At 38.6% G+C, this 21,171-nt stretch overlaps 1 protein-coding gene across 1 annotated transcript; it reads left to right on the plus strand.

Annotated features, from left to right (window-relative positions):
- Nucleotides 1-1,825: 1,825 nt before the first annotated feature.
- LOC139940477 (alpha-centractin) lies at nt 1,826-20,517 on the plus strand. Its single transcript, XM_071936752.1, has 10 exons — nt 1,826-1,982; nt 3,761-3,825; nt 6,206-6,320; nt 10,237-10,323; nt 11,728-11,852; nt 12,511-12,727; nt 14,456-14,548; nt 15,138-15,374; nt 15,701-15,741; nt 16,113-20,517. The coding sequence occupies exons 1-10, from the start codon at nt 1,935-1,937 to the stop codon at nt 16,213-16,215; spliced, it is 1,131 nt and encodes a 376-aa protein (XP_071792853.1). The 5' UTR covers nt 1,826-1,934; the 3' UTR covers nt 16,216-20,517.
- Nucleotides 20,518-21,171: the final 654 nt, after the last annotated feature.

Raw genomic sequence — 21,171 nt, forward strand, 5'->3', positions numbered from 1 at the left:
TAACACACTTGTTTAACGACGTTAAGAGTACTCAAAAACTGGACTGATTATCCTTAATAAATACCATGAACAATGTCTAGACCTTTGTAATAATAAACCTGGTTAATGAGTACTCAAACACACACAAGGTCATGACCTTTGACATAACAAACTTTAAAAAGAGTTCTAAACCCCAAGTGTGTCACAATATTTACATGTCTTCAGATAGTAACCAGTAAAAAAACATGGTGGCCACCATGTGAGGGTACCCCAGAAGAGATACCATGTTAGTAATTAAAATAATAAATAATTGAATTACAGAGTGACACAAAATAAAAGTTACAATTTTTATTTAATTCATTATTACAATACAAAACTTCATTACATAAATCAACACTTATATACAGTCCTTAACACATTTTTTTAACGTCGTTAAGAGTACTCAAAAACTGGACTGATTATCCTTAATAAATACCATGAACAATATGTCTAGACCATTGTAATAATAAACCTGGTTAATGAGTACTCAAACACACACAAGGTCATGACCTTTGACATAACAAACTTTAAAAAGAGTTCTAAACCCCAAGTGTGTCACAATGTTTACATGTCTTCATATAGTAACCAGTAAAAAAACATGGTGGCCACCATGTGAGGGTACCCCAGAAGAGATACCATGTTAATAATTAAAATAATAAATAATTGAATTACAGAGTGACACAAAACAAAAGTTACAATTTATATTTAATTCATTATTACAAATTTCACATTGTTTTATTTATTTATAAAAAAAAAAAGGTTGGGCGGCGATTTAATAAGGCCTTCTTAAACTGGCAATTTTTTTTCCGGGGGGATGGGGGTTGAGCTTTGAAAAATCTCACACATAGCTAGCCTCTGGACTTGACATCTCTGCCTGCAAAACACTTTTGACGTTCACGTTAAGTGATCCCGTTAAACATGCAGCCTATTGACCAGAAAGTTTACAAGACCAATTCAGATGAGAATAAACTAAAAAGAGGCCTACGCTCTTACCGCCCCCGCCCCCCACCCCCGAAAAAAAAACAGTAGATAAATTAGATTTGTGACACACAGCATGTTCCAAAAACACGCTTTACTTATAGTGCTGTAGCAACGCTATGTATCGTGGGACGTAAAAATGTCATTTTTGACGATGTTTTTTAAAAAGGAAATGCAAGCATTATGAATGTATATTGAGTGTGTGGAGAAAGTTTTGGTAGTGCAGTACAAAAGAAACTTTAGTTATTGCTGGCTAACGGTCAGTTTCACCTATCAACGCTGATTTGAAAAACGTGTAACGTTAGGGAGGCCCAACATATTAGACCCCTATAAGGATAACGGGGGAGCCTTATAGTTTCTAGATGCATAAGGTACGTCGTCTAACCCAAAACGAGGTGGGTACAGCCACTGCAAGTAGTGGTGGACGTGCGAAATAGCTTCATTTTGGGTTAGAATTATGACGCCATGCATAAATATTGAGAGAGGCGTATAACACCCTCACCCACATTTCGAAATATTTGTGTAAAGGATTTTTACCGCTAGTGTACATTATGTATGGTATGGTGTATGCTGGTACTCAGTTATTTTTGCATTGGCTTAACACAGCGACGTGAAGAGTACCAGTTATGTAGTGAGTAGAGTAGAGTAGAATCCTACTCGTACATGTACCGTAGGAAATCTGTTCACATATCTTGCACCAATTGGTAGAGGGCGCTGTTTATATTCATTGTGGCCGTTCCAGAAATCAAGTCGGTACCCCGACGCTGAGCGTTACTAAACAGTGATTTTTTTTAAACGGGTGTCCGACTAAAATGTAAAAAGGTCGGTTTTTCTGTACACATCTCAATCGGCGGAAGATCAATCCACGTCCAACCCATAAAAACAGGCGATGCTCAATATTTGGTAACAAAACGAGAATTAAACCAAAATAAGCAGCTATGGATTCGTACGATGTGATAGCAAATCAGCCGGTTGTCATAGATAATGTAAGTCAAGTGGAATGAGAATTGTAACTGTTTTATTTAAAGGGGAAGTTTCAGCCAGGTTGAGTTGAGTGAGATGGTTTTATTTTTTAATAATGTCAGTGTCAACCACCCACCCAGATCAATTCAATGTTTTGTATGTAATGACATTATTGATGACAATGTTACAATACAATGCAATGACTGTTGTGATTTGTTCGCAACTGTAGTTTAAGTGACAGTGTTAATGTTAGTTAATTATCTGGATAACCTTCTGTATGGCGCCACCACTTTTTCACTAATTTTTACAAAAAGGCCAAGGGATATCCAACTAATGAGATAAATTAGATACATCAAATGAAAAAGTGGTGGCGCCATACGGAAACTTTTCCAATTATCTACTCGTGAATCATGATGGATTTGCCGGTGTATAGACTCCACCACTAGTCACTACACTACTCGACCAAAAGGCTTCACTCTGCTGGCTGCTTTGGTGCTGTGTATTTTTCATTCTCCTTTCTCTCTCTGGACTGCTGGAGTCTGTCTGCTCAGCCTTGCCATGCTTGGGCTTGACTACTGGCCTACAGACATTTCTTTGGACTGGTTCAGCACGGCATCATTATCAGATCACACAATGATTTTCTTAACTTATGGACCCTGATTGTGTGTGTTTTTTGTCTGATGTCAAAAATACTAAAAACAATTATAAATGCATGGGTTGGGAAGCAATGCATGATATAAAGACACTGGACTCCTTTGGTAATTGTCAAAGACCATTCTTCTCACTTGGTGTATCTCAACATTATATGCATAAAATAACAAACCTGTGAAAATTTGAGCTCAATTGGTCATCGAAACGGCGAGATAATAATGAAAGAAAAAACACCTTGTCACACGAAGTTGTGTGCTTTCAGATGCTTGATTTCGAGACCTCAAATTCTAAATCTGAGGTCTCGAAATCAAATTCGTGGAAAATTACTCCTTTCTCGATTAACTACTTCACTTCAGAGGGGGCTGTTTCTCACAATGTTTTATACTATCAACCTCTCCCCATTACTTGTTACCAAGTAAGGCAGGGCTGTATGCTTCGTTTTTGAAAGGGCAAGGGCACCAAGGCATTTTCTTCTTGGTAAAGGGCACCCTATGATGAAATTGCAAATTTGTACTGGAGCATTTCAAGGGCACCAAGGCAATGACCAGGGGACACGGAGGCAATCGCCTTCGTTGCCTCCGTGAAGTATCAGGCCTGGTAAGGTTTTATGCTAATTATTATTTTTGAGTACTTACCAATAGTGTCCACTGCCTTTAAATAAAAAGGATAAAAATGATAGGTCAATGTATGAATGAGTAGGCACCAGGCCTATATTGTAATGGTTATAATGTATACTATGACCGAATCCATGCTGTGAACAAAAAAATCCTCCATCGTACCGTTTTTAATCAAGTTATATTTTTTATTAAAAATATATATTTTTTATTATTAAAGATAAATCCTAGTCTTCATGGACATGTTCATGTTGTGATATATGCATGCACTATTCACAGCTGCCCAGTGGTCAGCCCAATCAGGAAGATCAACGATTGATGATCACAATTAACTTTTTACGTTAGTGTTGTATGGTTTCTATAGGTTTGAGCAATTTTTGGTCCTACTTTTTCTCTACTCCTAATGTAAGATAAAACAAAATGTCTTCAATTACAAAGCCTTATTTCGGTATCAGATTGCATGAGATTAGAAATTAACGGAAATATTTTCAACACAGATATTGCATTAGCCTCTAATGATTTTTTTTTCTTTGCAGGGTTCGGGTGTTGTCAAAGCAGGCTTTGCTGGTGACCAGATCCCAAAGTACCATTTTCCTAATTAGTAAGTGTGCTTTGTTTACTTATAAGTTTTTCTTAAAAAATATTGCTAAATCCTCACAGACACAGTGGAGACACTATTTCACTCAATACATACATAATTTGTAAAACTGATTCTTAATATCTGGTTGACTAAAGAAACACAATTTTTCGTCAAAATGAGTGGACAATTTGTGTTTTTGTTTTTAGTCCTCTTTCCCTGTTCTTCACCATGCAGTTTGACATATTATTTTATGCATTATATTTTAAAGTTATTTGTCATTTTGTATGTAATGCAAAATTTGATGGCGAGTGAAGAAAACATTCTTGTGGATGGGACTGGGAAACTATCAACCGAGCATGCAGCATTTGTTGTTTTATGTAGTAATGAAATGAAACCTAGGGCCCCTCAAAAGTGACTAGCACTGTGGCCCTAATGCCTGAGTAATATGTATCTGTGTATAGACCAATCAGACGAAACAAAATTGGTAGCGCCCTCTATTGAAAATTACCAACTGTGGTGTCTTTTTGTGCACAATCTAGGCATTGAAGACATCGCAGCAAATGGCGCGCGGTGCTCAACACTTGCGTTGCGTGCCCGGTGCTCAACACTTGCGCGCCCAGTGCGCGTCGGATTCGTCTTTAGAGAAGAAAAAGAAATAATTCCTGTTTAAGATGTGGGAGGAAAACCCTCGAAAGGGAAATTCCATGCAGTCGAGTAGGGACTGACAACCCAACCCAATCCATGCCAGTGCAAGTCTCTGGTCTGGGATTCGAACCAGGGTCCATAGAGATGAAGGACAGGAAAGTAACCACTGACCTGACCTGAATACGGAGTATATTTATTATCCCATACTGTATGTGTACTTCCGCATGAGCTGGGCCCAATTTCATGGCTCTGCTTACCATGGCTCTGCTAACCATGTCTCTGCTTACCATGGCTCTGCTTGCCATGGCTCTGCTTACCATGGCTCTGCTTACCATCACCATTCTCTGCTTATTGTGCAAATGTGCTAAATTTCTGTGCTAGCTGTGTACATATGTAAGCTACAAATGCCTAGTAACGTGGAGTACGCAAGCGCACAAGCAAAAATTCCCTGCTTTACAGTAAGCGCGGAATTCCTGCTTCCGTAAACGCTGATTCTTTGCCCAGGGTAAGCAGAGCCATGAAATTGGGCTGATATCACACGCCGCAACAAACACAGTGGTGCTGTATAAGAAGGATGCCAAATTCTGAAGGTTATGGGGTGAACTCTGGAACCCCGCTCCCCCTTGATACAATTCTTCCAGTGTTTTTTCTTGAACTGACATTCCCTGACAATCTACATGTAAATGTATGAAGGTTAGAATTTACAAATGTGTAAAGTATTAGACATACACTTAGACCATAATCACATGACCTTCTTACTATTATATTTCCTGGTAGGTGTTCATAATGTATGGGTAGTTTGTTGTCTGTTAAAAACATCAAGTGCAATGCATTTGTCATGCCTTCTTATTCCAAAGTGAGGTAGCAAATATTGTTCACATGATGTAAAGTGTTCTTAACACTTCATGTTCTGCTTGATGATATGTGTAACCTTTGTTTAAAAACAGATTTGCATTGTAAATTCTGGGGTCTTTCTGGCAGGTGAAATACTGTAACTAGTCTAATGTGTGGAAAATTTTACATTTTACAATCCTTCTTAAAATAGTAGTTTACCAAAGTAACAGGTGCAAAAGTTGTTAAATGTGCTCCCTTTCTTCATATCGAAAGTTGATAAAAATCAGACGATGCAATCTCTAAGAGTTTAGCCCATATTTTCTTCCATATAATACGTTGTAGTGTACAAATCATGCTGAATTGATTCATAAGTGTACATCACTTAGGGCTATGTGGTTCATATGTAAACTTGTGATGTTACAGGTAATGTTACACTTACACGTGTACGTTTGTTGAAAATACATGTAATTGACCCAATTCACCTGACGTCGTCATCAGAATAATCTTGGATGCGCCATTTTGGTGGTCAATGTCAACGTGTGTTATTCAGAGAAGTGCGCATTTTTAGCTGACCAACAACATGGTGAGTGTGGCACCAGTCGCCGCGTGTGACGCGCGTGCAAGGGGTCAATAATAATGTAAAAATATTAAAATACACTCTGTATGAATCAATTTGATCAGGCCTGAGTTCGATATCTAGTAAGTTTCTGCTGCTCCTAAGTGTTTCTGGTTCTGCCGATTTTTACAATTTTTACAGTTTTTTATTTAAATTTGTTTGTAGAAAGAAAACATGGAAGGGAAAATTATAATAAAAAACGGTTATCCCAACCTGCCACATTCTCATTATTCGATGCAGTTTGCAATTTTTAAAGGAAATAATAATATTAACTTTTAATTGTTTGTTTCTTTATCCCCCTTCAAGTGTTGGAAGACCAAAGCATGTGCGGGTGATGGCTGGAGCTTTAGAAGGTGACATGTTCATTGGTCCAAAAGGAGAAGAGCATCGTGGTCTGTTGTCAATCAAATATCCAATGGAGGTAAGTTTAGATGAAAAATTGATTAATTTCTCTTGATCAAAAACTTACATATGTACCAACAGAAGGAGAATCCGGAGAAGGCTGAGTATGTCATTGTGCATGCTATTTCTTTGTGAGACCATTTTTATGGACGCGCGTACACCATTTTCTTACGTGTGTATGGCAAAATATTTTGCCATACAATGACGTCATGAATATTGACCAATGAAAACACTAGAAACGGTCTATGTGCGCTGCCATCTTGATATTTTGCCATACATGCGTCTCACGCGATGATCATTTTGCCATACAAGCGTATCGCGTGTTGTCGATATGCCGCGTCCACAGACCACTCAGTGGGTGGCCGAGCTCAGCGTTTTCTTTGTTTTAATTTTTTAGCTTTTCTATTTCTATGCATTTTCCTCAAATGTTGTGTAGACAAGCGCAAGTTCGGTGAGCGACTAGGCTTGACTAGACCGACTAGACTAACTAGAAACCATAGAGCATATCGGAACCATGCACTGGAGAGTACATCACAGTTTCTGCGCAGTCTAGGCTAGGCCGTCTTGTCGCTTACCTGAACATGAATCCTTTTTTTTGCTGATCCCTTCAAATTGAATCAAATTTTCTTACACATAATTATCATTGTAAGAAAACTCTCTGTTTTGTAATGTTGTAGTTTGGTAAAGGGCCTTTTACCTTTGTATTTAGCGCTTTGAGGCCATTATTGCAGTTTGGCCCTTTTTGAATCTTTTAATTATTATTATTATTTTATTTCTTTAAATATTTAGTCACATAGAATTAGAAAAATTAAAAAACGCATAACAATGTTGAATGTGGTTACAGTTTTCCTCTTTTTTCCCCTTTTTTTTGTTGCAATGTGGTTGTAATTTTGTGATAAAACTACTTTAGCTTTGAATAACTTTTTTCTTCTTGTGAAGGGAAACAGGTCACAATTTGATAAAAGCTGCTAAAAAACCACAAGGCACAAAACAATTGGAATTTAAAATGAATAAGTTTTGAATTTAGAGTTCAGTATTTATGAATTTAGAATTTAGTCTGTTTTAATGTCACACATTCACTTACAGTGAAATTCACTTTGGTTTGTGAGTCTAAAAACATTACCAAAATACAGAATACACTAAAACCACTAGGCTACACAACAACGTGATTATTTGATGGGTGATACTCAGCTTGATTAAAAGATTTGTTAGCCTCAAACTCAACATTTGCACATGAGACAAAAATGTTGAATTAAAAAAAGCAAAAAACAAGACCAATGAACTATTCCTGTCTTGAGTTTACTGGCCCAACACTGAAGCCACTTGCCCCGGGCCAGTGCTCCAGTGTAAAACTTGAGCCTTGTGTGTACAAGTACATTGTATGTATGTATTCCACTTCCTTTTGAAAGGGCAAGGGCACCAAGGCATTTTCTCCTTGGTCATGTTGGTAAAGGGCACCCTGTGAGGAAATTGTAAATTTCTACTGGAGCATTTCAAGGGCACCTAGGCAATGATCGGGGGCATGGAGGCAATCGCCTTTTGCCTCCGTGAAGTTATCAGGCGTGCGACTCTGAAAACTAAATATCACCATCATCTTACACATAAAAAATCAGCAGACAGTAAAACTGGTAATATTCAACCAATAGACTAAATAATTTTTACATGATTTTGTGTACATTGGGACTTTGGCTATCAATCAGCAAATGCGCAATATTTATTGTACAGTTCAATATTGATTTTCACACGACGTGTCTTCTAAATGCAGCCCGGCCGTGTCATCTGCACCGCAGCTGTTGTTTGGAGTAAGTAGGGCGTAATGATAATACCTCCACAGATTTCTAATAATACTCATTGTACAACAATGTCAATGCCATTACAAATGCTGTGTACAGTGCCTTGTGGTTGAATGGTGGTTGAGACCAAAACATGATGGCGGGGCTTGGAATGTTTAACATTGATCGTTTAAAGGCACTGGGCACTATTGGTAATAGTCAAAGACCAGTCTTCTCACTCGGTGTATCTCAACACTATATGCATAAAATGACTAACCTGTGAAAATTTGAGCTCAATTGGTTGCCGAAGTTGCGAGATAATAATGAAAGAAAAAACGCCCTGGTCACACAAAGTTGTGTGCTTTTAGATGCTTGATTTCGGGACCTCAAATTCTAAATCTGAGGTCTCAAAATCAAATTCGTGGAAACTTACTTCTTTCTCAAAAACTACATGTACATTACTTCAGAGGGAGCCGCTTCTCACAATGGTTTATACTACCAACAGCTCCCCATTACGTGTTACCAAGTAAGGTTTTATGCAAATAACTATTTTGAGTAATTACCGAAAGTGTCCACTGCCTTTAACAAAATCGTTGCTTGGAATTTCATGGAGGCCACGCTGGCCTTTGCCTCTGTTGACCTCCAGGCCCAAATTCATTGAGCCTCTAAAAGTAGAAAACATTGCTTTTTACTGCTTAGCAAAAATATGCATTATACAATATATGCCAGTCATGGGCAGATTCTTTTACACAATGTATGTACCGGTAACATGGTATTTTAGCTGGCAAGTGGGAACCTTATTCTGGTTAAAGCATAATTGTGTTGTGCTAAGCTACATTTTTTTATGGTTTTAAAAGCTATCCACTTGTTTTCTAAGCGCCCTGATAAATCGTTCGTTGAATCATGCAAGTTTATTGCTTGCAAGATGTGACCCAGTTTAAATCCACGCACCATGTGACACATGCATTCATAAATAAATAGGTTATTACTTCTATAATTCTATTTTCCACAAAGCTATGTAGTGTCAATTTGATTAGGTTCGTCCCCCTTTTGTCTCCAGGGCCTAATTTCATTGAGCTGCTTTGTAAGCAGACAACAGTCAGAATTTGTGCTGGGGCAAAAACAAGCTGGAAACCAGTCACAATTGGTGCATAAATGACATGGGCCCAATTTCATAGAGCTGCTTAAGCACATCATTTTGCTTAAGCAAACACATCATTGCTTAGTAAAATCAGATTACCGGCCAAGACTCCACTCAATTGTTATGCTAAGTAAACAACAGCTAAATACTAGTCATAAGCAATGTATATGGCATGAAATTTTGGCCATTAACAAGTGTAAAATAAGCGAGCTATTTTCGTGCTTAAGCAATTTTTTTGCTTAAGCAGCTCTATGAAATTGGCCCCTGTTGTTTTGGCTGTTCAGCTATTTCTGGAGTGCGTTTTGGCGACCCCAAACAAAGCCCAACCGAGTCCACAAGTCGGTTACCGATTGGTCTGAATAGCGTCATCACTGCGCTCAACAGAAAATGCAAAAATGCTCAACTGATGACCAATGTTTCTGGTTGGGGTCGCCAAAACGCACTCGTGATAAGCAGTAATGTTTCATACATGTACTGGGCATTATGGGTACAAATTGTGCCAAATTTGGAGTATTGACCCTGACGTCATCATCAGAAAAATCTTGAATGCGCCATACTGGTGGGCAATTTCACTATACACTTTTATACACAACTCTATGCTGTGCGTTATGTAGTGAAGTGCGCATTTTAAGGCGACGTGGCATTAATATATGAAACCTAACATGCCCACCAACATGGTGAGCATGGCATTGGTCACCGCGTGTGAGGCGCGTGCAAGGGGTCAATAGGTTTAAAAGAGCAAGGGGACTCGTTTACAATGGATAATAAAGATATATTTTTGTAATAGTGATTTGATTCCTTTTTGGGCTATCCTCAACCTTTTCCTTGTTTGTAGTTGTATAATTATTTTATTTTTTGGGGGCGGGGTGGGGGGGGGACACACACATTTTCTTTTTACGCGAGTTATTTTTAACAAAAATAGTAAGTGAATGAATGTAAAACAAACCAGAAATAAATAGGCCTGAGTTTTGTGCACTAAAATGCTGTAATAATCTTAACTCTTATTAAATATTTATTGACAGCATGGCATAGTAAAAGACTGGAACGACATGGAGAGAATATGGCAGTATATTTATTCCAAAGACCAACTCCAGACATTCTCAGAGGAGGTAAGTTTTTTTCTCTACTATTATGATTTCTCGATGATTTCTCTATCATCATCATTATCATTCGGCATAGACTTGCATCCGTGGCCGCCTCGTCCTCAGATTGTAATGGGGGTGCCATCATGGTGTCTCTCGATCGCTGCTCTTCTCAGTTCTTTGACGCTTCTTCCACTCCACTTTGTGACATTGTCTATCGAGCGCAGGTTAGGGCGGTCTCTGCCTCGAATTGTACCTGTAGGCAGACCATCTATAGCTGCGCCGGGTAGGCCTCCCTGTCTCATAACATGAGCGCACCATTTCGCCTTCCGCTCTAAGACCTCGTCACTCATGAGACGCCACTGTCTGTCCACCGATCAGTTCGGATTTCTCTATGATTTCTCTACTATTGTGATTTCTTTACTATTGTGATTTCTTTACTATTGTGATTTCTTTACCATTGTAAACTAGCAATACCATATTCGTATTAAAAGTTTTAAAACATTTATTTTCGGTATTCCACGATAGCTGCAGCCTGCGCTCTAAATACTTTGTCAGCCACTCCAGGCAAGCAGCTCTGCCATCCCCATGTAAAAAACTCCAAAATATTAATGTTTTTTCCTATGTTAATTCTTGTTAAATTTTGACATGAGGAAGATTTAGATGAAAGAAAAAACCCTACAGAATGGAGTACAAGAAAACCTATAATGAGTAGCCCAATGGGAACTTGCTTGATGATATAGCATTGTAATTGAACACACATGTTAGCTGATGTTGAATGAGTGTCTAGAAGGAAATGCATTAATTGCAAAGTGATGGGGGACTTGTTGTCAGGGTTGTGTGTTAAAAGTAATTGTCGTGGGGACGCCATGTCTTTGTCATATTTTTCTGTTAACGCCATTCATTTACTTACTGTTTGCACCAGAAGCCATGCATTTTTGTGTGTTATTGGTTAGCAGCGTTATGAAATAGAATAATTGCACATGACGTCATTAACCATCATCTTTGATGTAAAGCAATGAAAACTGCACATGTGTACGCACTGTGCATTACGTGTGCATATTTCATCAAAGGAAAATTGCTGTGCCCCTTCAAGAGCAAAGTTCAAGGCCTACGCCCAATTTTCGTGATATGTAGCAGAACAATTTGCCAAGGTGCAAGCGTATTTCACAGGTTAGCAGAAAAATTGGGTGGCCATATTGCGCGCTTACCATGGATTTGCATTGTGACTTGATGTAAGCAACGGAAGGTTAGCATGCCTTTTCCTGTGCTTACGGTTAGCAGCTATGAAATGGAAATTGCACAGTAAGCACAAAATCGACCGCTAAGCAGCGCTATGAAATTGGGCCCTGGACTATTCTTGAAAAGGGCCCTATATCCTATTTTGACAGCTAATAATTCGGATCGATTGTTTGTATCTCATGTCTACAGCATCCTGTGTTACTGACAGAGGCCCCTCTTAATCCGAGGAAGAACAGAGAGAAAGCGGCTGAGGTGTTCTTCGAGACATTCAACGTCCCGGCTCTCTTCATCTCAATGCAGGCCATTCTTAGTTTGTAAGAACAATGTTTGTCTCATAACACTTCTAGAATAAGACAATTTGTATTAAAGGCAGCGGACACTATTTGCAATTGGTAATAATAAATTGTTAGCATAAAAACTTGCTTGTTAGCGGTCAATAGACAGATGTTGATAGTATAAAACAGTATTTAAGAACTCGTCGCTACCCTTTCATTCCCTTATAAAACAGTGAGAAATGGCTCCCTCTGAAGTAACTTCATTTTTTGAGAAAGAAGCTATTTCTCACTAAAATATTTGAATTTTATTTCGAGACCTCAGAATTAGACTCTCCCCAAGTTTTTTTCTTCCATTATCGTTTCGCAACTTCAACGTCCAATTGAGTTCAAATTTTCACAGGTTTGTTATTTTGTGCATATGTTGAGATAAACCAAGTGAAAGGACTGGTCTTTGACAATTACTAAAGGTGTCCAGTGTCTTTAGATATGAATGTTCACAGGTTTTTACAACTTTCATGTGGTGAAGACAGTTGCGGAAAACTTTACTTAAAATAGGTTTGGGGTAAACAAAAAAATGACTCAAGTGTGACTTGAAACTGCGACCTTAACGTTTCATCACAAAAAGTGGTTTGCCTAAACAATAAAACACCTTTGGTCTTTTGGTCAAGCTTTTCATTCCCTTTTTATTGTTTACTAGATATGCGACAGGTCGTACTACCGGAGTGGTTCTAGACTCGGGTGACGGTGTAACGCACGCCGTACCGATCTACGAGGGGTTCGCCCTCCCCCACTCTATCATGAGGGTAGACATAGCTGGACGTGACGTCACTCGTTACCTCCAGCTGCTGCTCAGAAAAGAAGGTTACAACTTCCACACGTCAGCTGAACTGGAAGTTGTCAAGATGATCAAAGAGGTTGGTATAGACCCACTTGCACAATGCGCAGCGCATTTTCACGCACCTATCTTTTCCGCCAGTTTGGGAGTCAAAATTGGGCTCAAAGGAATTGATTCCGAAAATGCTGGAAATGGTAGACGTGCATTCTTAGGAGGTGTGTTCCGCGTTGTGCAAGGGGCCTATTGTCAAATATTGGTTTTTCATTTTCTCTTCCGGATTTTGAACCGACTCGGAGGACAATCTCTGAATATGGCTCATCAGGCCGGTGTCTGTACCCAGTTTCCTTGGCAGTAAACGACTGAGAATATTTTTATTTCCCCTGGACAGGATGCCACTGAGTCCATCGCAGTTTACTTCCCAGCACTTGCCGGTACCCATTTATAATTGCCAAATGATTATGATAAAGTCCCTTGCTAAAGGACACAAGTGTTGTGACTGAGCAGGACCAGATTCGAACCCAAATTCTAGTAGGGGTACAATGTTGCATTCTTTTTGTCATCAAAAGGAGTTTTGGCTACCCAAATGCTTGGATACCTTTTTGTTTACAGGAATGTGGGCGGTTGATTCGCCAGGGTATTTTAAAGGAAAAAGACCCACTGCAGTCTTTAGTCACACACTGCCATGTTGTTTATTGGTGTGTGCTTTGCGTTTTTCTTCTTTCCATTTTGATCTTGTTTAATTGTACATTTAACCCCATTTGTTCCCCTTGGTGTGAGTGTGGCTCTTCTGAGCGTTATGGTCTGTAATTTGTTGTTGCATTTGTACGCTGATTGGTACATTGTATGTAATGTTACCCTATATTGAATGATTGTCTTTAAATTTTATTCTGAATTGTTACAGATTTTTAATTGTGCATTTGATTGTCATGTTCCCCTCGTTAAGGGTGATGGTGTCCATTTTGCGTGTACATTGTATGTAATGTTACCCTATATTGAATGATTGTCTTTAAATTTTATTCTGAATTGTTACAGATTTTTAATTGTGCATTTGATTGTCATGTTCCCCTCGTTAAGGGTGATGGTGTCCATTTTGCGTGTACATTGTATGTAATGTTACCCTATATTGAATGATTGTCTTTAAATTTTATTCTGAATTGTTACAGATTTTTAATTGTGCATTTGATTGTCATGTTCCCCTCGTTAAGGGTGATGGTGTCCATTTTGCGTGTTATTGCCTATATTTTATGCTGCATTTGTATGTTTGGTACATTGTGTTTTTTTACTTTTATTGAACTTTTGATTTTATTTGTTGAACTTTTACAGAATGTTATTGTAACTTTGCATTTTCAAGCGTTTTTGGATGGAGAGGGTGCACTGTAATTGTAGTAGGCCTAAATTATTATGATCATTAATTCTATTATTATTATTATGTAGAAACAAAGCAACCTTTAACCTTTACGGATGTAGAATGCTTTATTTATATCCAAATAATGTTAGCAGGTATATTGGTTGTTTATGATATATGCATTAGGCCTAATAATATCATGCATACGATTTCATCCAGCAGTTTTGCTTAGCAAAATATTTCAACTGAACATCATTAAATGTGCACACAGATTGCTAATATTAAGTAGCAAATCATGATTGTTGAGTAGAAACTAACACATTTTGCGTAGCATTTTGCTCTGCTGTACAAGGGAATTTGTTCACTGCATAACACCCCCTCTGTTGGCGGTCTTGTGGATTTGTCCATCAAATTCGAGCCCTGCTGACTAAGATATTTTTGATCCGGATATTTCTCTTGCAGCGATCCTGTTTCCTGTCCATCAATCCTCAGAAAGAAGAGACAACAGATACAGAGAAATCTCTCTACACATTGCCAGATGGGAGCACACTCGAGGTGAGCCTTAACAATCGTTAAATGTCATTGTCATTTTTCTTCAGTAATTTGTTCGTCTGCCTGACTGTCTGTTTGTTTCGTCTTTGTATATAAAATGTCCTTAACTCGTACTCTAGTCTTTCCAGTTCGTTTGTTTGTTCAAAGAATTTTGTTTTACCTCTTAAAGGCAGTGGACACTTTTGGTGATTGTCAAAGACTAGCCTTCAAAGTTGATGTATCTCAACATATGCATAAAATAACAAACTTGTTAAAATTGAGCTCAATCGGTCACCGAACTTGCAAGATAATAATGAAAGAAGAAAAAAAAACACCCTTGTCGCACAAAGTTGTGTGCATTTAGATGGTTGATTTCGAGACCTGAAGTTCTAAATCTGAGGTCTCGAAATCAAATTCATGGAAAACTACTTCTTTCTCGAAAACTATGGCACTTCAGAGGGAGCCGTTTCTCACAATGTTTTAAACCATCAACCTCTCCCCATTACTCGTCACCAAGAAAGGTTTTATGCTAATAATAATTTTGAGTAATTACCAATAGTGTCCACTGCCTTTAAACATTGTGATTCAATGTAATTACATCTTGCGTCTCCAGGTGGGACCAGCCAAGTTCAGGGCGCCAGAGCTTCTCTTCAGACCGGACCTTATCGGTGAGGAGTGCGAGGGACTCCACGAGGTGCTGACCTTTGCCATCCAGAAGTCTGACATGGACCTGAGAAGGACCCTGTTTGCAAACATCGTCCTGTCTGGTGGCTCAACACTGTTCAGGGGATTCGGTGACAGGCTGCTCAGTGAGGTCAAGAAACTAGCTCCAAAAGACGTTAAGATCAGGGTAGGTTTTGGTTTGGATTTTTCTATTTGCTACAAACCTTAAAATACACATGAAAGTTCTGTGAACAGAAATTGTTTTTGGGATTATGAAAATGTCAATGAATGAATAGGTTACTTACTGGTGTACAAAAGAAACGGCAAATTAAATATGGATGAACCTTTCCTGTTTTGTTTGGAAAGAGCTCATGTCGTAGGCCTTTTTGAGTGCCTGGGGATAAAGTTTTATCCCTCGACAGTGGTCTGCAAACCATTTCAGTAGTTCTGGAGATATTTTCTCCGTGACCATATCAATAAAAGAATTCACTAAAATTTTCCATTTTATTGCAGATATCGGCACCACAAGAGAGGTTATACTCAACATGGATTGGGTAAGCATTACATTTCTTGTTGAAGAAACCTTTTTTTCAAATAGTTTCCCTAACCTCAATTTGATAAACCCCATTTCACAAATTCCTGTAATTTTTTCCTCTAATTTCCAATACCCTTCCCATGAACTATGCTAATCACATTCACGCATGCGTACAGACCCTATTGAGATGTGCAATAAGCAGGTGCACAAGTGCGTCTGCGTCACCCTGCTATTAGCCACATACAAAACAGCGCGATGTTTCCTCATTTTGCCAACCAAAATGTTAGTGCGCACACGCTATGTGCAAATTAATTTACATTTCATGGGAAGGGTCTATTGATTTGACGGTTGAGTTCCTAATATATGTTTTTTCTCTCTCTCTCTCTTCAGGGGTTCCATCTTAGCATCCTTAGACACCTTCAAGAAGATGTGGGTCTCTAAAAAGGAATACGACGAAGATGGTGTCAAAGCCGTCCACAGGAAGACCTTTTAATGCAATAGTAGCAATCTAGATTATAGATCTTCAACAGTAGCGTCCCCTTGTACTCATCGTATCAAAGTTGCAGGTTTTTTCCTCCTTTTTTGACCTTTAGGGAAGTTGGGAAGTATACTTAAATTATAAATGCATATGCTCAGTGCTCTTAAGGCAGGCACCGAGATGGTTGATTCCAACCTCGTTCCCAGGGGTGATCGATCTTGCAGCGCCATGTTGTCCCAGCACGCCTTGCTTGCTTATAACCCATGGGCCTGGTGGCACGGCGTGGGGTGCGTTTTGGCGGTCGTAACCAACAACTGTTTTGGTCATTAGCCAGTGGTTAACCAATGGCCAATTCAACCGCAACAGTCCTTGGTTAGGACCGTCAAATTGCACCCCTGGAATTGGTTCATTAAAATGCGCTAGAATCTGGCACTTTTTACTTAGGCCTGTGGCCGATCCACTCTATGCGCCTGCTCAAGTATCCTAACACGCAAAAAATGCATCGAGTCAAGAGCAACTGGTCATCTCTCGTTCTTCTGTGATCTTTTGATATGTTTAATTGTATGCAGTTTATGGTGACCGTGTAAAAACATGATTCATTTGAAATGGAATCTTGTCAAAATTCTTGCATTTTTAATCTGCGTTTACTAAGCATCGTGCAAGTGCTTTGAAGTTTTTGCAAGTGTAGCTTCAAAGAAGTCACCCTTGGGAGCCAATCAGCACTGGTTTTTAATTACATCCCTCCCGGGCTCAGTGACGAGAGGTATCAATATGGCGTGCTCCCCATGGTAGCGAGGTTGGGTTGATTCTAGCAAATTGCTAGAATAGTCAGAGACCATAGAGGGCTGAAAGTTTAGCATGGCCATGAAACAGCCACAACAGTTGAAGTAGTCTTATTGAACCAAGCGAGGGCCACATGTCATTAACCAAAACTGTACCTTATCTGTAAAGAGGGTCGTCTTCACTTTAAAGAATGTCCTGCACTGATCTGGGCCCAATTTTATAGAGCGGTTACGCAGGAAGCTATGCTTAACAAATTCCTTTGCTAAGCAAGAAATAAGTCGGGTACCAGTAACATCACTAGTTAAAATGTGTAGAAGTTTGTCTGGTTACCAGTTTTTGCTAAGCATAATTTGGTTGTGCTAAGCTAGTTTTTTTCTGCTTATAAGCAGCTCTATGAAACTGGGCCCAGTGCATGAGCCAAGCATCAATAGCTGTCGCCATACGCACATATTGTTTTTGTTTAATGACAACTGCAATGTGGTTTTTTTCATGGTGTGCCATGCTTCCTAATCCAAGTTTTTTTTTTTAAGCTGTAGAAACCCCTTGCTATTACTTCCTATCACTTGGATTTTGAATCCAACTCTGAAATTTAACATTTGAAAGAAAAATCCTTTTGATACAGATGGATACCGATAGTAAAAATTTCATTTTTTGAAAGGAACACGTTGCCCTGGATAGGTAGGGATGGTCTTTGATCATCGCTTGAAACCGTTTGTTATGAAATGCATATGGTTAGATAGATAACTTAACAGTAGAGTACAACTATCCACACAACAAGCCTCGAAATTGCATTTTTCCTTTTACGTTCTATTCCATTTTGTGGAGTCAATATCTTGACTTCATAAAATGGCCAACCGTGTTAGCTGGGGATGTAAAAAGAAAACCGTGCAATTTCAAGGCATGTTTGTGTGGATGGACCATATGAATTTCATTACAAACGGTTTCGTACGCTTTTCAATGACCAACCTGCCTGATCCAAAGCAACGTGTTCCTTTAATAATGTTTTGACTGCGAGAGGGTGAGGATATTTTATCATGTGAGAGAATGGAGAGTTTTTCCCATTTCTGTTTATTGTGTTTGGCCTGATTAACATAATTCAGAGATCTCATGTATTATTTTCTTGCATGACCAAAGCAAGAAAAATGTGGATCAAATTTGTATAGCAAACATTTTTCATCTCTGACGCGTACTATTTGAAAAAGTTTGGAAAATTCAATTAAGGTTTGTGTATTGGAAAATCACTTTTGTTTTTGCATTTTGACTTGCCATTTCTCAAATTTCGAAATTTCATTCCGGTTTTTTTTTGTTGGTTGTTGAAGATTTTAGCAAACGAGAAGTGCCCTTATTGCATTCATCAGTCACTTGGATAAAAGGGTGTTGCGCTTCAGAATTTCCAACATGTAGAATTATAGATTTATTGTTTCTAGATAATGCAGTGGGTTGAACAAACTCAACCTAAGGCCAGGATCCTTTACTTGATGATTTTCATAATATCCTCGTCTTATGGGTCCGAAGGTTTGGTGGTGTTAAGATAAGCTTGTCGTGGCCGAGTGATTTAGCTCATAAGACTCAATTTCTGGTGGGTGACTCTTTAGGGTGTTGGTTCCAATTTCGGTCATGGCACTTGTTTTATTTTTTAGCAAGACACTTGACTATAATTGCTTCTCTTCACCCAGGGGTACTTGGGTACCTGAAATGGTTCTTGTGATTGATTTAAAGGCAGTGGACACTATTGGTAATTGTCAAAGACTAGTCTTCACATTTGGTGTATCTCAACATATGCATAAAATAACAAACCTGTGAAAATTTGAGCTCAATCAGTCATCAAACTTGCGAGATGAAAATGAAAGAAAAAAACACCCTTGTCACACGAAGTTGTGTGCGTTTAGATGGTTGATTTCGAGACCTCAAGTTCTAAACCTGAGGTCTCGAAATCGAACTCGTGGAAAATTACGTCTTTCTCTAAAAATATGGCACTTCAGAGGGAGCCGTTTCTCACAATGTTTTATACCATCAACCTCTCCCCATTACTCGTCACCAAGTAAGGTTTTATGCCAATAATTATTTTGAGTAATTACCAATAGTGTCCCCTGCCTTTAACTTTGTGCGCTACACACTTGGCAGCACAGGTTGTTTACTTACCAGGGAGCTGAGATGGTTTAAGGAATGAAATAAGGCCCATTGACCTGGGGTAATAATGTGGAAGTGCTATGAGCGTCACTGAATGATGGAATGGAACAATGTTTAAGAAACCACTATTATAACTTTAGGCAGATAAAGTCCCTAGTGGGACGGTTTCATGCAGCAACAAGAGCAAAGTAAGGGTCATTATGAAACAGCTATTTGTATTTTAAGAATAATTTGGGGATTCTAGCTTGTGTGTTTACAAAGGGAAGTAATTCAGTGACTATAGGTCCTTTAGGCTCATTGAGTAGTCTTAATTATTGTACATATTGGTCAGTGTGTAGTTGTAAGTTTAGATGCGTGCTGCTAAAAACAAAAAAAATCTTTAATTATTTTATTACTTTTCAATTCCATCATTTTATTGAAAACAAAATCCTATGTAGTATATTAAAAATTAGAGAGTTTTTTAGGACGACTGGTGCTGCAACGGTAAGTAGTTTTCAGCCTAATGTTGTCATTTTCAGCACAGCGCAGATTCATCCCAGGCACTGTCGTAGACATTGGGGGGACGACCGTCCTCAAAGTCGACGCATGCGCAGTTGACGCCAAATGTCATCATTACCGTCGCAGAACCATCCGCCGTTGAAAACTCTCCGTTATGTACATGCTTAATAAAAGCTATGTGACTTGGGGTGGCAACAAAAGTAAGAAACAAATAATAAGGAAAACAGATAATAAATGTTTTTTAATGAGTATCCTGACAGTATGGTCTTGCGAGTCGCACTCGAGTCTTACCTGAGTTTTCGAGCATATGTGAGAACAGGACAGTGTTGATGACAGTCTATGTTGAAAACAGTCTATGTTGATAGTTACTTGATCCAATCTCTGATTTGAATTTAATCGGATCATTTACTGTTTTTTTTTTTATTTTTAGGGGGGGGGGGCTCTTGATTTGTTGTCAATCATGTGGCATCTTTGACTGATTTTGGTTTAAAAAGGATTTATTTCACATGGAGAGTATTAGACAAACATTTTTTTACTCATCTGATCTGGGCCCTGTCTGGATACTGAGAAAAATGTTGCTTGCGCTATGGGTATTTTTGCAGGAAACCTATGTAAGCTAAAATAAATGTGCGGACAAATTTGTGTGCTTTTTGCCCTATGAAAGTCCAATATTATTCAGAAATCAATCGCCACCCCTCCCCATATCAGAATAAATTTGAATATTTGTCTAACCCATGGTATATATTTATTTATGAATTTTTCAGTTTCTGTTTCAATGTCAATATCGCTCGTTAATTAAATATTGGAAAACAAATGTAATGCATGCACATGTTTAATTAAATTTCTGTACAGTATTACGTGCAAGAAATAAAGTTGAAGCTATTACTCTGTCAGGGTAAAACGATACTAATTTGAGTTGGAATTTCTTTTTTGGGGTGAGCAGCTGCATAGCATATGTGAGACTAAATGTAAAACCAGTTTCTGTTTGTGTGTGTGTTGCCTGTTTGTTGGTCCGCCCACCTGGTTGTCTGCACTCAGTTCTTTATTATGCTTGCATTTTCAGTGATGTTCAATTCAATTCACATTTACATTTATTTCCACAAAACATTTCCACAATATTATAGAACATTGGATGCAGGAAAGTAGCAGGAAGCGCATGGAGGCAAGGCTCAAAAGAAGCTAGGTAGCTTGTAGCGGCCTGCAAAAGACATAAACTAAAGGTACATGCTTAAGACAATACAAAGACGAAACAGACACACAAACAAACAGACAAACAGACGGACATACATGCATACATTAGAACAAACTACTGGAGAAAATGACAATGACAAAGTAAGCAAAAAAGTGTTGGAAGCTTTGCTTAGTGTTGAGCATAGAAAAACTGTAACACAATAAAAACTACAACTGCTGAACTACTGTACAACCGTGTATGGTGAGGTCTTGATGCTTCCAAGAGTATGCTCTGCTCGGAATCCATGGTGAATGCTGTCTTCGGGCATTCTCTTGATGGAATGGCGTCTTATAAATTTAAAATGTCATGTTGTTATGTCCCAATTTCAT

Source organism: Asterias amurensis, chromosome 8, assembly GCF_032118995.1.
Source record: "Asterias amurensis chromosome 8, ASM3211899v1".
NCBI lineage: Eukaryota > Metazoa > Echinodermata > Asteroidea > Forcipulatida > Asteriidae > Asterias > Asterias amurensis.